The 19,051-nt window shown below is 49.4% G+C and overlaps 1 protein-coding gene across 1 annotated transcript in view; it reads left to right on the forward strand.

Moving 5' to 3' along the window:
* The first annotated feature begins 9,640 nt into the window (after positions 1–9,640).
* Positions 9,641–19,051, forward strand: part of EFHD1 (EF-hand domain family member D1) — a 41,760-nt gene continuing 32,349 nt past the window's right edge. Inside the window, exon 1 of the mRNA XM_086719960.1 lies at positions 9,641–9,960. Coding sequence (XP_086576086.1) covers positions 9,671–9,960 — 290 coding nt within the window. The 5' untranslated portion in view covers positions 9,641–9,670. The remainder of the gene's footprint in view (positions 9,961–19,051) is intronic.

The raw sequence follows: 19,051 nt of genomic DNA on the forward strand, positions 1-19,051 counted from the left end.
GGTCTACCCATGTTGTTGCAAATAGCACGATTCACTCTTTTTTTATGGCTGAGTAATATTCCATTGTATGTATACACCACGTCTTCTTTATCCATCCACCTATTAGTGGACACTTGGGTTGCTTCCATATCTTGGCTATTGTAAATGCTGCTGCGATAAACCTACGAGTGCAGGGGTGCCTGACGGGCTCAGTTGGTGGAACATGCAACTCTTGATCTTGGGGTTGTGAGTTCACGCCCCATGTGGAGTGTAGAGATTTCTTAAAAATAAAATCTTAAAAACAAACAAACAAACAAACAGGGGCACCAGGGGGGCTCAGTTGGTTAAGCCTCTGACTCTTGCTTTTGGCTCAGGTCAGGATCTCACGTTTGTGAGATCGAGACCCCCCCCACCCCCCCATCGGATTCTGCACTGACAGCATGGAGCCTGGTTGGGATATTCTTTCTCTCACTCTCTGCCCCTCCCCTGCTCACACTCTGAAAATAAATAAACTTTAAACAAATAAACAAAACCCGTAGAGGTGCTTATATCTTTTTGAATTAATATTTTCATTTTCTTTGGGTATAAATACCCAGTAGTGAAATTACCAGATATATGATATTTCCATTTTTAATTTTTTTTTAAGATTTTATTTTTTAAGTAATCTCTACACCCAACATGGGGCTCGAACCTACAACCTTGAGATCAGGAGTCGCATGCTCCACCAACTCTGAGCCAGCTAGGCTCCCCCTATTTTTAATTTTTTGAGGAACCTCCACACTGTGTTCCACATTGTTTACACCAATTTACAATCCTACCAACCGCACACAAGGATTCCTTTTTCTCCACATCCTCATTAACACTTGTAATTTCTATGTTTTTTATTCCAGCCATTCTGACAGGTGTAAGGTGATATGTCTTTGTTTGCATTTCCCTGATGATGAGTGATGTGAAGCATCTTTTCATGTGGCCATTGGCCATCTGTATGTCTTCTTTGGAGAAATGTCTATTTGTGTCCTCTGCCCATTTTTAATAGGATTATTTGGTTTTTTAGTATGGAGTTGTATAAAATCTGTATATGTATTATTTTTTAATTTTGTAAGTTTATTTATTTATTTTGAAAGAGAGAGAGAGAGAGAGCATGAGCAGGGGAGGGGCAGAGAGAGAGGAAGAGACATAATCCCAAGCAGGCTCTGTGCCGTCAGCACAGAGCCTGATGCTGGGCTCGAACTCACAAACCATGAGACCATGACCTGAGCTGAGATCAAGAATGGGACGCTTAACGACTGAGCCACCCAGGCACCCCATACATTCTTTATATATTTTAAATACTAACCCCTTATCGGATGTATCATTTGCAAATATCTTCTGCCATTCAGTAGGTTGCCTTTTTGTTTTGTTGATGGCTTCCTTCACTGTGCAAAATCTTTTTATTTTGGTGTAGTCCCAATAGTTTAATTTTGCTTTTGTTTCCCTCGCCTGAGGAGACATATCTAGAAAAATGTTTCTATGGCTGATGTCAAAGAAAGTACTGCCTAAGTTTTCTTCTAGGGCTTTTATGGTTTCAGTCTCACATTTAGGTTCTCAATCCATTTTGAGTTTATGTTTGTATGTGGTGTAAGAAAGTGGTCCAGTTTCATTCTTTTGCATGTAGCTGTCCAGGTTTCTTAACACCATTTGTTAGAGACCGTCTTTTCCCCATTGTCAGTGAGCCCTCCTGCTCAACTCTAGACCCCAACAGTCCTTTCTTCCTTTCTTTCTTTCTTTCTTTCTTTCTTTCTTTCTTTCTTTCTTTCAAGTTTATTTATTTATTTTTTTTATTTTTTTTCAACGTTTTTATTTATTTATGGGACAGACAGAGACAGAGCATGAACGGGGGAGGGGCAGAGAGAGAGGGAGACACAGAATCGGAAACAGGCTCCAGGCTCTGAGCCATCAGCCCAGAGCCTGATGCGGGGCTCGAACTCACGGACCGTGAGATCGTGACCTGGCTGAAGTCGGACGCTTAACCGACTGCGCCACCCAGGCGCCCCAAAGTTTATTTATTTTGAGAGGCAGGGGAGGGGCAGAGAGAGGGAGAGAGAGAATCCCAAGTAGACTCTGCACTGTCAATGCAGAACCTGAGGTGGGGCTCAAAATCGCGAACAGGTGAGATCATGACCTGAGACGAAATCAAGAGTTGGGGAGGCTTAACTGGCTGAGCCACCCAGGCACCCCCCCCCCCCCATCAGTTACTTCTCATCACATTTTCTTGAGGCTTTGACAATGACTGGAGCATTCTTTTTTTTTTTTTTAATTAAAAAAAAATTTTTTAACGTTTATTTATTTTCGAGACAGAGAGAACCAGAGCATGAATGGGGCAGGGTCAGAGAGAGAGAGACACAGAATCCGGAACAGGCTCCAGGCTCTGGGCTCTGAGCTGTTAGCACAGAGCCCGACGCGGGGCTTGAACCCACAGACTGATCCGTGAGATCATGACCTGAGCCGAAGTCGGAAGCTCAACCGACTGAGCCACCCAGCCGCCCCGACAATGACTGGAACATTCTAACTGGCAGGCCAGAATAGCCCTGATAGCAATGGAATGCCTAGAAGACCACACCCCCACAGTCCCTTCCCGGCCGAGATCACAGGCCTAACCCATACCGACCTGCACCCAATACCATGCACTCTCTGGCAGGTCTCTTGTACCTCCCTGAACTGCTCCCATCAAACTTTTGGTGTCTATCCTGTTGGCAGAGAGGCCGGTTACGAAAGTTTTTGAGCTGACCATATAAGTGTGGGTTTACTTCTAGACTCTCTTTTCTGTTCCATTGATCTCAGTGTATGTCTTTTTAATATTTGGTGTGATGAAATGAAAGGCACTTCTGCTAAAGACCAAAGTGTGGAAGTCGTCCTGAGCATAGCATTTGTACGATTGACTGAGCCGCGAGCGGAACTAGCCCCCTTTCCCAGCGAGTACTCTTTCTTACTTGAACAACTGACCGACTATGGTTATCACAGTGGGGTATTTGGAGACACTTTTTTAAACAAGGAACAAAGTGAACCTGTCACTTCAGGATAAACAGTTGGTAGCATTTGCTATCAATATTTGAGCTTCAAGCAAAAATTAGAATTTTGGAAAACTTTAATACCACATAAGTGAAAAGTGTCAACATGACCAATACGTAATGCTACAAAATTGTGCACCAATCAAGGGTCCACTCGATGCTCAAGATAGATAATCCATTCGTTGTAACAGAGTGCGAAGAGTTTGGACTGCAGGTCTTGTTTCCATGTTGCAATTAGACTTCAAGAAACTATCACTTATCTGAGTCTTGGTGGAGTATCAAAGAAGACAATAACCAAATTATCTGAAAAGATTATTCAAATACTCTTTCCTTTTCTGGTTAAATATCCAGGTGTATTTCCAGCCACTTGTGGAAGCCTGGATTTTCTGCATGTACCTCAAACAAAGCAACAAATCAAATGCAGAGGTGGATGCTCTATTCAACTATTTTTTTTTTTTATTCAGGCAGACATTAAAGACATATACAAAGCTGAACACAATGTTCTCACATTATGTATGTTAATATGTAATGGGTTGTTCTTGTCATTTTTTTAAATACCAGATTTGTTGAGACGTGATTCACATACTACAAAATTCATCCTTTTGAAATGTACAATTCCGTGGTTTTTATATATTCATGTAGTTGTACAACCATCATCACTGTCTCATTTTAGAATACTTTGAATTCAATGAGGGATGGCATGAAGAAACTTGGAAAGAGCACACGGTAGCAACAATTAACTTTTTAAAAAATTTTTTGTTAATGTTTTTATTTATTTATTTGTTTATTTATTTATGTTTTTATTTATTTATTTTTAAAATTTTTTTAATGTTTATTTATTTTTGAGACAGAGAGAGACAGAGCATGAACAGGGGAGGGTGAGAGAGAGAGGGAGACACAGAATCTGAAACAGGATCCAGGCTCTCAGCTGTCAGCACAGAGCCCGACACGGGGCTTGAACTCACAAACCGTGAGATCATGACCTGAGCTGAAGTCGGCCACTTAACCGACTGAGCCACCCAGGCGCCCCTGTTTTTATTTATTTTTGAGAGAGAGAGACAGAGAGACAGAGAGTAAGCAGGAAAGGAGCAGAGAAGAGAGAGACACACAGAATCCAAAGCAGGCTCCAGGCTCTGAGCTGTCAGCATAGAGCCCAACGCGGGGCTTGAACTCTGGAAATGCGAGAACATGACCTGAGCTGAAGTCAGATGCTTAACTGACTGAGCCACCCAGGCGACCCTCCAACAATTAATTTTTAAAGGACAAACATGTTCCTCTAAAACAAAGCAGAGCCCTGAGGTTTTGACTTGTTAAAGAAGTTGGAAATGCAAACATAAGCAGGACAGAATGCCTCCAGGGATGGACGCTACCCCAGGTTTCTGCTCTTTTGGAAAGGTTTTTCCCTTTTTGGAATTTAGTTCATTCCATCTTCTTTGTGACTTGTGGATCAGCCCTTCCCAGAGGGCCCAGAGACCTGTGCCAACTATCCGAGCTGAAAGACGTTTCTGTTCTTGTCCAAATGTCACAGAACTGGAAGAGGACTCAGAGGGAGGACTGGCAAATTGTATTTTCCGAAGACGGCCTCAATAGTACATATCCCATCTCCCATGCTATCCCTAGATGTGATGCTGTCACTCCTTCACTGAGAGATGGAGGTTTATATTCTCTCCTTTGTGACTGACCGTCTTGACCAATGGAGTTCAGCTACGCTATTCCTGAGCCTACATCATAAAAGGTGACTCCTTCTTTGCAAGCCTGCCCTTGGAACCCAGCCTCCTTGTTATAAGGAGGCTCAGGCCACGTGAAGACGCCGGGTATAGGTGTTCCAGTCAACAGCCCTAAGGAAGAACCAAGCATTAGCCAGCATCAGTTCTGTACCTGGGAGGGATCAAGTCTTCAGATTCATTCCTGTCCCCTGTCTTGGAGCTGCTCCCACTTAACCCAAGTGGGTCAGGAAAGACATTTGTCCCATGAAGTCGTGCCCAAATTGCAGACATGTGAGCCAAGTAGATGTACTTTTTAAAATTTTTTTTTTCAATGTTTATTTATTTTTGGGACAGAGAGAGACAGAGCATGAACGGGGGAGGGGCAGAGAGAGAGAGGGAGACACAGAATCGGAAACAGGCTCCAGGCTCTGAGCCATCAGTCCAGAGCCCGACGCGGGGCTCGAACTCACGGACCGCGAGATCGTGACCTGGCTGAAGTCGGACGCTCAACCGACTGCGCCACCCAGGCGCCCCTAGATGTACTTTTTTAGAGCCACCAGGTTTGGGGATGGTTTGTTACACAGCAATCATTGAAAAACAAGTCTTAGAGTTAAAACACATTTGGTCTCCCTACGAAAAGCAGAACCTCCTTTAGCCACCCCAGGGGAAAGTTAGCGGCTCACCAGAGGACAGCAGGGTGAAGAAGCACTTTCAGCTGCTCTACAGTGAAAATATCCACCTGCCAATACTTGATTTTAAACATAACATTTGTTTTCTGGTGATAACAGTGTTTATACTCACTGTAGAAAATTCAGAAAAACGAGAATTAACAGAGAATGAAAACAATCTGACTTCTCACATTTACAGCGTTCCCTTTTCTCTTCTTTATATAGAAATTTCTTTTACAGGGGCACCTGGGTGGCTCAGTCGATGAAGCGTCCGACTTCGGCTCAGGTCATCATCTAATGGTTCCTGAGTTCAAGCCCTGCATCGGGCTCTCTGCTCGAGCCCACTTTGGATTGTCTGTCCCCCACCACCCCCCCCCCCCCCCAGCCTCTCTGTTCCTTACCCCCTGGTTCTCTCTATCTCAAGATAAATGAATAAACTTTAAAAACAAGAAATTTATTTTACAAAACGTGTATCATATTTGCACAGGACTAGTGATATTGACCCATCATTCAACAGTCATGTTTTGAGTTTGTCAGGCACCCAGCTGGACACTGCAGAAGGAGGGCTGGAGAGCAGGGCTTTTCCAGCAATGGCAGTGACTGTGATTCACCTGGGGTCACTAGTGAGATACCGAGACTTCTTTCTTGGGGGGGTGACTGGGAGTTGCCTGGTGAGTATCGTGGGTATCTGCGGCTTTGCTGCCAGGGGTGGGCATGGCTTCAGAGGAGTTCCATCCTCTGCCAGTACCTCAGTGGCAAGGAAGCTTGGGGGAGGCCTGGTGGGCACAGCCACCAAACTCTGTCCCTCGCAGGTGACATGCCTTTTGAGTTGCACCCAGGGGACAGCTCATATTTCACATGCACACTATGCAAAAGTACTTCCTTAGAGATCCACTGTGTAATATAGAGCATGTATTTTGGATTTTAAGGCTTAAGAGAATAAATCTCACGTTCAGTGTTGTTACCAAAAAACTGCCCAAAACAAAACCCAAGGGGACACAAGTAAATTTTTGGAGGTGATGGATATGTTTATTACCTTGATCATAACAATGGTATGACAAGTGTTTGCACATGTCCAAACTTTAAGTAAACCTGTAAAAAAGAGGGCTTCATCCTTTAGAAACATTTAAAGGACAAAGTTGAATTGCATTCAAAATCCACTCTCAGGAACATGAGAAGTTTCAGTGTTATGTTCTATTCATAAGTGATAGAAAAGGCAAAGCTATTAGTTTGGTTTTGAAGATCTTATTATAATTTATTTTTATTTTATTTTAATTTTTTTTTTAGTAATCTGTACACCAAACATGGGGCTCAAACTCATGACCCTGAGATCAGGAATTGAGCAGTCCACAGACTGAACCAGTCATGTACCCCAAAGCTATTAGATTCTTTAAATTTAATGTGAACTGTGGTAAATTTTAGCATGTGAAACAATTGTTTACATTTTGTATTACCATTTCATGCAGTTTCTTGTTGATGGAGAGTATTAATTTTAAATCCTTTTTTGGTGTGTGTATGAAATATGTCACATATAAAGTACTCAAAACAGAAGTGACAACAAAGCAAAGGTAGTCACCACCATCAGGTCAAGAAGGGTAGCATCCTGTGATGTATTTAAAAGGGTCCATCAGGGGCACCTGGGTGGCTCAGACGGTTAAGCGGCCGACTTGGGCTCAGGTCATGATCTCGTGGTCCGTGAGTTTGAGCCCCGCGTCGGGCTCTGTGCTGACAGCTCAGAGCCTGGAGCCTGTTTCAGATTCTGTGTCTCCCTCTCTCTGACCCTCCCCCGTTCATGCTCTGTCTCTCTCTGTCTCAAAAACAAATAAACGTTAAAAAAAAATTTTTTTTTTAAATAAAAGGGTCCATCAATCGTCATTTCAAGCATAAAATCTAATGTAAAAATGGCTGCTTTTGCAGAACCAGATACAATTGTTTAGTGGGAATGTTAAGAGATTTTATTTTATTTTTTTTAATGTTTATTTTTGAGAGAGAGAGAGAGAGAGAGACAGGGTGTGAGTCGGGGAGGGGCAGAGAGAGAGGGACACAGAATCTGAAGCAGTCTCCAGTCTTCGAGCTCTCAGCATAGAGCCTGATGCGGGGCTCAAACTCTCAAACGGTGAGATTATGACCTGAGCCGAAGTTGGCCACTTAACCGAGTGACTCAGGTGCCCCTAAAATATTTTATTTGAGGGCACCTATGTGGCTCAGTCGATTAAGCATCTGATTCTTGATTTTGGCTCAGGTCGTAGTCTCACAGTTGGCGGGTTTGAGCCCATCAGGTGCTCTGCTTTCAGCACAGAGCACGCTTCGGATCCTCTGTCTCCCTCTCTCCCTGCCCCTCCCTGGATGGTTCTCATTCTCTCTCTCTCTCTCTCCCTCCCTGTCTCAAAAATAAACATTTTTAAAAATTTTAAAAGATTTTATTTGATACCCTTATTTAAAAACTTAGTATTTCCTAATACCTTTTTGTTTTAAATAACTCTTTAATTTTTAAAATTTCAAAAATTTAATTTAAATCCAAGTTAGTTAACATATACTGTAATAAATGACTTCAGGAGTAGAATTTGGTGATTCATCATTTACATATAACACCCAGTGTCCATCCCAACAAGTGCCCTCAATTCCCATCACCCATTTAGCCCATCCCTCCACTTGACACCCCTCCAGCATCCCTGTTTTTTCTCTGTATTTATTTATTATTTTATTTTTAATTTTTAAAAAGTTTTTTATTTATTTATTTGAGCGACGGAGAGAGAAGGAGCAAGCAGGCTGTGAGATCATGATCTGAGCTGAAGTCGGATGCTTAACTGATTGAGCCACCCGGGTGTCCCTGTTCTCTGTATTTATAAATAACTTTTTAAAAAGATTTTATTTGTAGAGGTGCCTGGGTGGCTGAGTGGGTTGGACATCTGATTCTTGATTTCTGCACTGACGGCACTAGGCCTGCTTGGAATTTTCTCTCTGCCCCTCCCCTGCTTGCGTGCTCTCTCTCTCAAAATAAAATAAACTTAAACATATATATTTTATCTGTAAGTAATCGCTACACCCAACATGGGGCTCGAGCTCAACCCTCAGATCGAGTTGCATGCTCCACCAACTGGGCCAGCTAGGTGCCCCCAAATAACTCTTTTTCATTAGCCCTCTATAGATGCCCCCAATCCCTGGCAGGACCTCTGCTTGCCCAGTACACACACACACACACACACACACACACACACACACACACACACACACACACACACACACACACACACCAAAAGCTGGTGCTCCGTCTCAGGCCCCAGCGCTCAGCCGGGGTCACAGACACGCCCCGAGGTCAGCAGCCCACTAGGTGGTCAGAGCAGAGTGATCCAGGCAGCGGCGGACCAGTGTTTACAACGGTTGGCTGATGTAACAGCCATCTGCATCAGCCTTCCTTAGGGACAATGACGAGTTTACTTGTTTTGTCCCCTTGTTATTAAAAGTGCTGATTTATTTATTTATTCTTGAGCTTCTTTTTCTCTTCTTTCTTGCGTCACAGAAAAAGCCAGAGCCCCCGAAGCCACGCTGGGGTCTTACCTCCAGGGGAGCCACGAGTTTTGTCTCCTTTGCTTGCTCTCTTTTCTGTTTGCTTATTCGTGTTTAGTATTTTGAGTATGTTTTGGCAACATTTATTTTCAACGAATGTTAGAAACGCAGCCCTCCCCCCCCCCCCCCCCAGCGGGCGCCTCCCACTGCCAGACCTCGCGGCCACTGGGTGCCACTTCCAGCCATGGGGGCGCGTGGGTGTCACCTGAGGGAGCTCGATTTTTCCCACCCCCAGCCTGTCCTGGGCCGCGAGCACTTCCAGCCGGGGTATTTCTGTGGAACGAGAAAGGAACCGCCCGAGCGGTCGGGAAACTTTCCCGCTGCCGTTTCCCCGGGGACCGCAGGGTCCCCTGTCTCCCTCCGAGCGGGCTCGGGCGGCAAGGTCGGAGTTGATCGGAGGGTCCACTCCGTGTCCCGGGGGGCGGTCAGCCTCCCGTCCCGAGCCCCGGGGAGGGGGCGGCGGGTGGGGACCCCCGGAAGCCCAGACACCTGCGGCCCCCGGCCGGCCGGGCGGTCCCCGAGACCCGGCGCCTCCTTTAAAGCGGCGGCTCCGCCCCGCCCACCCCCGCCCCCCCGCCCGAGGTTCCACCCAACCGCCGGATTCCGGCCGCCCTGGCAGAGAGTCGCAGCGCCCGCGAGGAGCGCGCCGTCCGTCCAGTCCCCGCGTCGGGTTCCGCGCCCCCGGGTCCCCAGGCCCGCCGCCATGGCCAGCCAGGAGCTGGCGCTCAAGCTGCAGCGGCGGCTGCAGTGGGAGGAGGTGGAGGAGGGCGGCCTCCAGCCCGCGCCCGGCGCAGCCCTGGCGCCAGAGCACGAGTCCCCCGCGCGGGCGCCCACCGCCTGCGCCGACGCCGAGCTGAGCGCGCAGCTGAACCGACGGCTGGACATCAACGAGGGCACCGCGCGGCCCCGCCGCTGCAAGGTCTTCAACCCCTACACCGAGTTCCCGGAGTTCAGCCGCCGCCTCATCAGGGACCTGGAGAGCATGTTCAAAAAGTGAGCGTCCCGCGCCGCCCTGTGCCTTGCGCCCCCCCCCCCCCCCGCCCGAGCACCCTGCGCTGGGGACCCGGGAGGTGGGGGCGTGGTGTGTGTGGGGGGAGGTGGGGGTGGGCGGGTTTCCCGGCTCTGCTTTGTGGGACTGGGTGGGATAGTTTAGGAGTTCCGGGGTGCCCTTAGCATTTAACCCACGCCCCCGAGGCCCTGCGCGCCCCGAGTCCGTGCCGGCGCGTCTGGGGGCGGGGGGGGGGGGGGCGGTCCTGGCCCGGCCGTCGAGGGCAGTGGCCGCAGCTCTCCCGGACTGGGCTCAGAAGTTCCCCGGGGCAGCGGAGCCGGAGTCCCACGCTCCCGGGTCCCGACCACGGGTCCCGCCCCTGCGCCGCTGGTTGCGAGATTTGTCCGCAGCGCAACTTCTAGGAAACAGAATCGCGCAGCGGCTCACCTGCCAGCTGTATCTCCCAAGGGAGAAACTAGCCCCGTTGTCCTTTTATCTTTTAAAACAAAAGGGGATAGTTATCCTTGGCTGCCGCTCGGGGTCTGATGTACCCACAGAGGCTGAGAACTGGGAGTTTGTTAAACTCGTTGCAAAAGATCAGGACGTTCCTGGAGCGAGTGTGACTAGGGAGCCTCCTGGGGGCGTCGCCTTATCTGTTTTACCCTTTCTTGGCTTTGGGGCAGTAGGCGCCCGTCGGAACCGGACGTGGCAGCTGGCAGCGGGTCCTGCTGTGAAAGCCCCGCGGAGCCGGGGAGCTGCTGGCGCGCCCCAACACCGGGCGATGGAAGCAGCATAGAGAGCCCCCTCTAGTTGTCTTTGTATCCTGCGAGGTCCCTGGACCTCAGTTTTCTCATCTGTAGAGAGAGAGACAGCGATGGTCCCAGCCTTTTAAGGCCATAAAGTATTTTGCACACCGTAAGCTTCTAACCGAGCTATTAATATTATTTCCAGAATTGGGCCAAGACCGGAAAAATGCCTGGGGGAGCGAAGGCCTCCGGCCAGGTCATACTTAGGGCGTTTTTAAAAAGCGCTTGGAATGTGTTTGTGCTCCGCGTTGAGGTTCTATTTAAAGGCTCTGTGGCCGGCACTGGGTGGCCAGAGCCTTGGCCCCTTCCTGAGGCTGGGCTGCTGTCCAGCCTCGGCCTCTGTGTGGAGGTCAGTGGAGGCTGGCACCTGGAGCCTCCCTGCCTCCTCTGTTTCCGTGACACCCTGACTTCCCAGTCCCTGGCTTGCAAGCACTGTTCTCTGGTGTTCACACCTGGTGGGTCTAGTTTGGGCAATCAAGGAAAGCTGAGTTGGGGCAAAAACAAAAAAAAAAGCATTTGGAGTGGAGATGGAAACGCAATGGGTAGTTGGTTTGTCTGTGCCCCTTTGATTTATTTGGGAGTATGCTTTGGCTCCTTTGCTCCCATGTACCAGCAGTTCCCAACAGTCCAGCTGGACTGGGGGGTGCATCTTGGGGACCTCCTTCTTCAGTTTGCTTTGGGATGACTTGGGTTTCTTTTATTTATTCTATTTTTTTCTAGAACAATCTTTGAAAGGTTGAGTTTGTTTGTTGGCTACATAAGAGTCATAAAGGGAGTCCACATAGAGGTCTTAGGAGGACAAGCAAGGTGGCATCCATGAGGAAGCAGGCTCTGGAACAAGGTCAAGCTCAAGGGAAGGCACGTGTGGTCCAGGGTCCCAAGAGAGCTGGCCAGTCCAGCCTGTGTGTGGTGCCAGACGGTGGTTCTCCAGAGCTGCGGTGTCAGTCAGAATTCTAGGTTGGGTTTTCTGTCACTTTCAACCAAAAGTGGCATAAACAAAAAAGGAGATTAATGGGCTCATAATTGGTGTCAGGTATGGCTGGACCTAGGCGCTCAGATGATACTATCAGTGCTTAGTTTCTCTTTTTCTTAAGCCAGCTTCCTCTCTGTGTTGTCCCCATTCTCAGGTGGCTTGTCCCTGGTGGTGGCAGTCTGGCCACAGCAGCTCCAGTCCAGGGGGAAAGGGTAACCACAGCAAAGGCCTTATTGTCTCTCTCTCCCTTTAGCTTTGCTATTGTTTCTTACTGGCTCTCAACCAATTGCTGTGGCCAGGGGACTTGTTTGCTCTGATTGGCCAGGCCTGAGGCATGTGCTCCACCCCTGCAGGGAGAAGTACAGCCCTATCTCTAGCAGACTTGGCCTTGGGGAAGAATGGCTTTCACAGGCAAATCTGGAGGCTATTGCTGAGGAGGGAGGGTCAAATGCTGGTGGCTTTGAATGACCTTCCTGGGTCATCCTGGACCCAGATCACTGGCACTTTGTTTACCTTCAGCCACAAGTGTCATGGCTGCATTGCATGACTCCTGTCGGCAGGGAGTGGGATCCGAGGCCCAAGCTGCTGCGGAGACGCCTTCCTGGGAACCATCCCTGTGTCCCAGAAGAGGAGAGAGGCAGAGCTGCTCGAGTCAGCTGAGCAGTACCTGGAGACCCCAGCACGGCAGGGGGAGCAGTGTCACCTTTGGATTCGGACAAGCATAGGGCTGACAGGGCCTGGGATCTGTGACCCTGAACAAGTTACATGATCCCGCTAAGCCTTGGTTTTCTTGCTGGTAAGATGGGCACAGCGCTGCCTTCCCCTGAGGGCCAGGTAGCACTGTGGCTACCGGGGCTGGGGCCACTGGGGAATGCTGTCTTTGTTTCCCCACTGTGTTTGGAAAGGCCCCCCGGCACGTGATGTCAAGACTCAGTTATGCATCATGAGTGTGGGGAGGGTGGGGACACAGCCCACTTATTCCAGGGTCATTAGCTGTGACTGTGACCGTGGGCAAGTTGCTTAACCACTTCTGGCCTTTCATCGTAGAATGGAGGCAACTGTTCCTTTCAAGGGGTTTGGTGAGAACCCGGAGAGACCACTTTGGCTCCAGCCCTGTGTCACACCTTCAGGCTCCCCACCTCCTACAAAAACAGGGATTGCATGACCCCAAGGCTGGGCTTCCACAAACTCGGCATCCTCCCTCCTAGCTCATCGGTTTACCTTCAGGGTGCATCTGCCCAATTTCGCTTGTTGTCCCGACCCCACTAGGGTCAGCGGCCCCAGGTTGGGAGATTTGTTACCTAGACACTTCTGACTCGGCTCAGCAAGTGACTCTAGGTGATGGACAAACCCCTCCTCTTGTGAAGGGGCCCTGCTGTGCCTTCGGTCACTAGGCTAGACCAATCGCCCTGCCACGCCTTGGGGGGCTTCCTGCCCTCCTGCCACCTCAAGCTCCCTCCAGATGGCCAGCTGGCTCCAGGACCTGCCTGAGCCCATCCGCCCAAGGGGCCTCCTGTCCCTGCTGCCTTTGCCCAGGCTGGGGCAGGCCGCCTTCACCCGGAAGGCTGCTGTGGGGCTGGCCATTCGGGGATTTGCCACCTGCCCCAGCCTGGCAGTGCTGCTGACCCTCTGCAGCCTGCTAAGGAGCTCCTTGGTCCCAGCTTTGCCCACAGCCCAGCCCTGATTCTCTGCTGGCCCGCTTTCATATTTTCTTCTTCCTGTTGTCCTGCGTGACTTAAAAAAACAACAAATTTTAAACCATGCATAGTTAGGTCCTCTTGAATACCTGACGGCTCACTCCTGCATTGACCCCTATCCTCAGCTGCCTTGGCCCTCACTGAGGGCCGGGCGAGGAAACCTCTTACTGGGGCCTCCCGGGCTCCTATGCTGCCTGGAGGAGCCCTGCACCTGCCGACCCCTGCCTGACTCTCCTCCCTGCCCTGCGACAGTGTCACCTGCCACAGCAGCGGTCCAGCCAGCACTGATCAATACTGTGCTTCTGTCCCCAATTGAAGTGTGGCCTCTTCCAACCTTTTTCTTTTTCCTTTGCTTTTCTACACATAAACAAAAGCATAAGCATCTTATAAACCCCCAAGAACAGGTCACACACCAACTTATTTCCCGTTGTCTGGCTTTCCACACCTGATGCACTGCCGAAGCAGGGTTGAGGCTGTAAGAGCATGAGTGCGGAGCCAGGCTTCCTGGGTTCAGACCCAGACCCTACTTCTTGCTACCTGGAAGGCTACTTCGGGCAGGTTACTTAAAAGCGCCGTGCCTCAGTTTCCCTTTCTGTCAAGTGTGGATAGAACAGTACCTGCCTTGTGGGGTTATTGTGGGGATTAAATAAGCTAACGTATGTGACGCAGTTAGCTCAATGCAGGGCCCACGGTGAGGGCCCAGGAGATTTGCACCCCTCATTTTCAGATGATCAATCACATAGCTGTAGTTTTGGTGGATGTGCAGATTTTGGGTCCTCCTTTTTTTGCTCAGTAATTCAAAAGCAATGTCTGATCGATCCTTTGAAGTCGATTCCTCCCGCAGTTTGAGCTGCAGAGCGGCGACCTAGCTGCTTGGTGAGTAATTGGTCCCCCTGGGGCTCTGCCCTGACTTTCTGCCCTTCCAGGCTCTGTCGATGGGAGTCACTCGCTCCACTGCTGGAGGACGGGATTAGCGTCCTCCGGCTGCTGTAACAAAGTACCACGAAGCCGGTGGCTCAAAACAGCGTGAATGCATTCTCTTACCCTTCTGGAGGCTGGAACCGGAACTTAGGGTACCGGCAGGGCTGTGCGAGGCTACGGAAGCTTGAGGGAAGAAGAATGAATCCTTCCATGCCTCTTGTAGCTTCTGGTGGTCACCAGCAATCATTGGCATAACCTTGGCTTACAGACCTGTCACTCCGATCTCTGCCTTGTTCTATCACTGTCTGTGCAGAGCCCGATGTGGGGCTTGAACCCACGGACCATGAGTTCATTATCTGAGCAGAAGTTGGAGGCTTGATCAACTGAGCCACCCAAGTGCCTCAAGTGTTCTTTTTTTTTTTAATTTTTAAATGTTTGTTTATTACTTCTTGAATTAAAAAAAATTTTTTTTTACATTTCTTTATTTTTGAGAGACAGAGGCAAAGCGAGACAGAGCACAAGTTGGGGAGGAGCAGGGAGAGAGGGAGACACAGAATCTGAAGCAGGCTCCAGGCTCTGAGCTGTCAGCACGGAGCCCCACGTGGGGTTCGAACTCATGAACCGCGAGATCATGACCTGAGCCGAAGTCTTATGCTCCACCGACTGAGCCGCCCAGGTGTTCTTGATGGTGTTCTCCTTGTATGTGTGTCCTCACATGGCCCCCTTGTAAGGACACCAGTCATTGGATTTAGGGCCCACCCTAATCTAGTACGACTTCATCTTAGTTTAATTTATTACATATGCGATGATCCTATTTCCAAACAGGATCACATTCTGAGGTTCTGGGTGGCCGTGAATTTGGCAGGGGGCACCCTTTTCAACCCGTTACCGCAAGTGAGCAGGGCTTCCCAGTCCTTGAGGCACCATGACCACCTTCTCCTTGCCTCCTGAGGGATTGGGGAGCCGGAGTAGGCAGGCCTGCCCAAGGAGGCCCTCGGATTTGGGGACGTCAGAGCCTTAACCAAAGCCTCCATATTCCTACCCTCAGCAGGAGGATCGATCTTCCCAAAGCCCAGTCCTAATGGGAATGGAGCTGCTATCTAACTACAAAACACAGAACGGACAGCAGTACCCTCCACCCCTCCCTTCACCCCCACACCCCCAGTCGTCCCAGGAGTGCACTCACTTTCAGCAAAAATTTCAGTTTAATCAGAGTTGCCAGATCCAGATTCTGATGTCGCCTTAGTTCACTCAAAACCTGACTTGATGGGCATAAAGTACGCCTGTTCCTTTTGTTCTGAGCTAGAGAAATGCATGCAGGTACTGCCGAATGTGCTTTGATCTCTTAAGTTTGATTTTTCTATTTGGAAGTGTTGCTTAGGGATGTCTTGCATTGTCAAGGTTTGGCGAAAGAACTGGATCCCTCCCCCGACCCAGCTGTGAGGATGTTGGGTTCTTGGGCTGGGGGTCACTTGTCTTTGTACCCCTGGGGCCTACCACAAATGAGCCTGGCTGCTAAATGCTGTGTTGTAGGAGGAAGAGAATTTTCGAGTGAGTGTGGGAAGCCAGAGGCATCATCATCCTGGCCAGAGAAAGCTCCCTCTTCATTTCCAAGTGTGTTACTGGATAGCCTGAGCCAAGAGAACAGTGGCCTGATTTTAAACGAAGAGTGAGAAGGCCCAGAAGAAACTGACTCTGGGTTTGTGTCCAGGGCTGTAACAGAAGCTGGTGGAGGTCAAGGCTAGACGGGAAACTTTAATTACCCAGGGCTTATCCGGGGGCCTCTTTCAACAGGAGATACTGAGGGTGGCCACTTAAGGGTAGGACCCAAATGCAGCACCTCAGGGGCGCCTGGGTGGCTCAGTCGGTTAAGCGTCCGACTTCGGCTCAGGTTATGATCTCATGGTTCGTGGGTTCGAGCCCCACATCTGGGCTGACTGACAGCTCAGAGCCTGGAGCCTGCTTTAGATTCTGTGTCTCCTTCTTTCTCTGCCCCTCCTCTGCTCGCACTCTGTCTCTGTCTCTCTCAAAAATAAATAAACATTAACAAAAACAAAAACAAATGCAGCACCTCAAAATGTGGCTGCTGTGTTTTTGTAGCTATACTAAAAGTTTGTCTTTCATTCCCCCAAAGAAAGGGTGGAGAGAGGAGCATTTGGCTCTGGGAAAGTTGTCTTTTTATTGAGAATCCGAAATGGTGATGTTGTAGATGCCCCTCCAACGCCCACGTCACCACTAAGCCCAGAAAAGGCGAGGATGTTATGGGGACTGTTCATTTCTTATGTTGCCCATCCTTATCCCATTTATTTTTCTCCTCCTTAGTCTCCTCCTTGAGGGAGGGAGAAAGAAAGGGTGTAGACTTAGAGGGCAGGCATTTGCAGTAGAGGTGCAGAAGGGGGGAGGGTTGCTAGGGGGGAGGAGAGGCAGCGCACCCACTCTCAGGTGCATCTTCTGAGCAAATTGACTTTGAAGATGAGGAAGGTGCCTTAGAGAAAGGCGACGAGAGCTTCTGACTCCTGATTGGAGTTTCAGTCCACGGTCACCTGCCTTAGATTTGAAATTCCCACACCCGCACTGGATTTTGCACATTTGACCTTGCCGACCGTGGGTGGGGCAAGAGAACCCTGGGCTAGTCTGAATTCCTGGGGGGCGTTCAGCCAGAACTCAGGTTGGCTTCTGTTTCGGGGCCCTGGTCTCTGGCAGAAAGACACCTTGAGTTGGAACTATTTCTTAGACCTGTTCAAGCACTGGTTGTTTCCATTTGCCAAATGAGGTGTGCTGACCACCACGGAGGGGAACTGGGAGGGGGCTCCCAGCCCCTGGCGGTCAGATCTTTGCAGGGAGTTTCTTCCTCTTCCTTGCTCCCCACTCTCCCCACCTCACTCCCTCTGAGAAGTCTCCTCCACCCTCGTTACAGAGCCTTCACATTTCATGAGAATCACATTTCATGATTCATTTCATGAATCCCTTGCAAGGTTAGTTAATAAGTGCCTGGTTTCAAAGCCGTGAGGTCTCAGGGGCTCTATTTATACTCTAGCCGGATCGTACCCATGGTCCAACTAGTAAATAGAAATAGAAATACCTCCTTTCAGGGCCACCTGGGTGGCTCAGTCGGGTAAGCCTCCGACTCTTGATTTCAGCTCAGGTCATGATCTTGGGGTTCGTGGGATCGAGCCCTGCATCAGGCTCTGCGCTGAGATTCTCTTTCCCTCTCTCTCTCTCTCTCTGCCCCTCTTCCTTTCTCTCTCTCAAAATAAATAAATAAAAGGAAAGGAAAAAAAAAAAGCAATATCTCCTTCCTTTGAATTTGAGGAGGGTCCTCATGGTGTGGCTGAGCCAGTGGTCTCTAAAATGTGCTGATTCAGGGGCGCCTGGGTGGCTCAGTCGGTTAAGCATCCGACTTCAGCTCAGGTCACGATCTCACGGTCCATGAGTTCGAGCCCCGCGTCGGGCTCTGGGCTGATGGCTCAGAGCCTGGAGCCTGCTTCCGATTCTGTGTCTCCCTCTCTCTCTCTGCCCCTCCCCCGTTCATGCTCTGTCTCTCTCTGTCTCAAAAAAAAATAAATAAACATTAAAAAAAAAAATTAAAATAAAATGTGCTGATTCAGTCGGGCCTTGGGAGCCACAGCCACCAGACCCGGCGAAGAGACGCTCCTTGGAGGAGCCCAGCACACCCTCCAGGCTTTGCACACGTTTGCTTTCAGTTTCCTGCTTCGTGAATATCTGCATCGTGTGCACCCTCGTGTGTCCACACATGTGACATGTGTGCTCACACTCACTCCCACCCTCACGCATTCAGTGCCTGTCCTCCGCATCATATAGTCCTACCTCTACAAGCCTCTTTCAGCTCCTGTGTCCCTTGAGCGTTAGTGATCGAAGGGCACTACTGGTCCTAAATCCTAGATGATCCTTGGAAGGCCCAGGTACAGGGACACCTGAGTTTTTGGAGCAAGGACCACACTATCCTGCAGGATGAAACTTGATCATAGTCAGTGCTCTGCCAGGACATAGATTTGTTGGTTCCAAGACTGCGTGACCTTTTGTGACCCCTTCCCCAGTGTTCTTACCTCTGGGGTCCCACAGCCATCAATGTCTATACATTTGCTAACCATAATCTGCTGTGGTACCATAATGATGATGATGACGAGCCCTCTTATCTACTGTTTGTGAGCCATTCATTCATTCATTCATTCATTCATTCAGCTAAGCACCTGCTGGGTGCTGGGATAGCACAGATTGAACCAGAGGAGCCACTGCCCTTGAGAAACTCAAACTCTTAACAGTGAGCTGGATTTTTTTTTTTTAAGTTTGTTTATTTTGAGAGAGAGAGAAAGAACATGAGCAGGGGAGGGGCAGAGAGAGAGAGGGAGAGAGAGAATCCCAAGCAGGTTCCACACTGTCAGTGCAGAGCCCGACATGGAGCTCAAACTCACAAACGGTGAGGTGACATCACAATCTCAGCCGAAACCAAGAGTCAGATTCCCAACCGACTGAGCCACCCAGGCGCCCCAACAGTGAGCTGGATATAAATGATGCTGCTAGACAGGAAGATTGCAAGTCCTGGAAAGGCCAGCCACCACCCGTGTGCAAGACACTTCATGTGGCCTAGTGGCCCCCGTGAAGATGTGGGGAGCACTGTGACTTCAGGCTGCTGCATTCAGGGTAGGGGTCCTGGTCTTTTTTTAAATTTTTTTTTTTT

Source organism: Puma concolor, chromosome C1 (genome assembly GCF_028749965.1).
Source record: "Puma concolor isolate L17-30 chromosome C1, mPumCon1.1.hap2, whole genome shotgun sequence".
In the NCBI taxonomy this organism is placed as follows: Eukaryota; Metazoa; Chordata; class Mammalia; order Carnivora; family Felidae; genus Puma; species Puma concolor.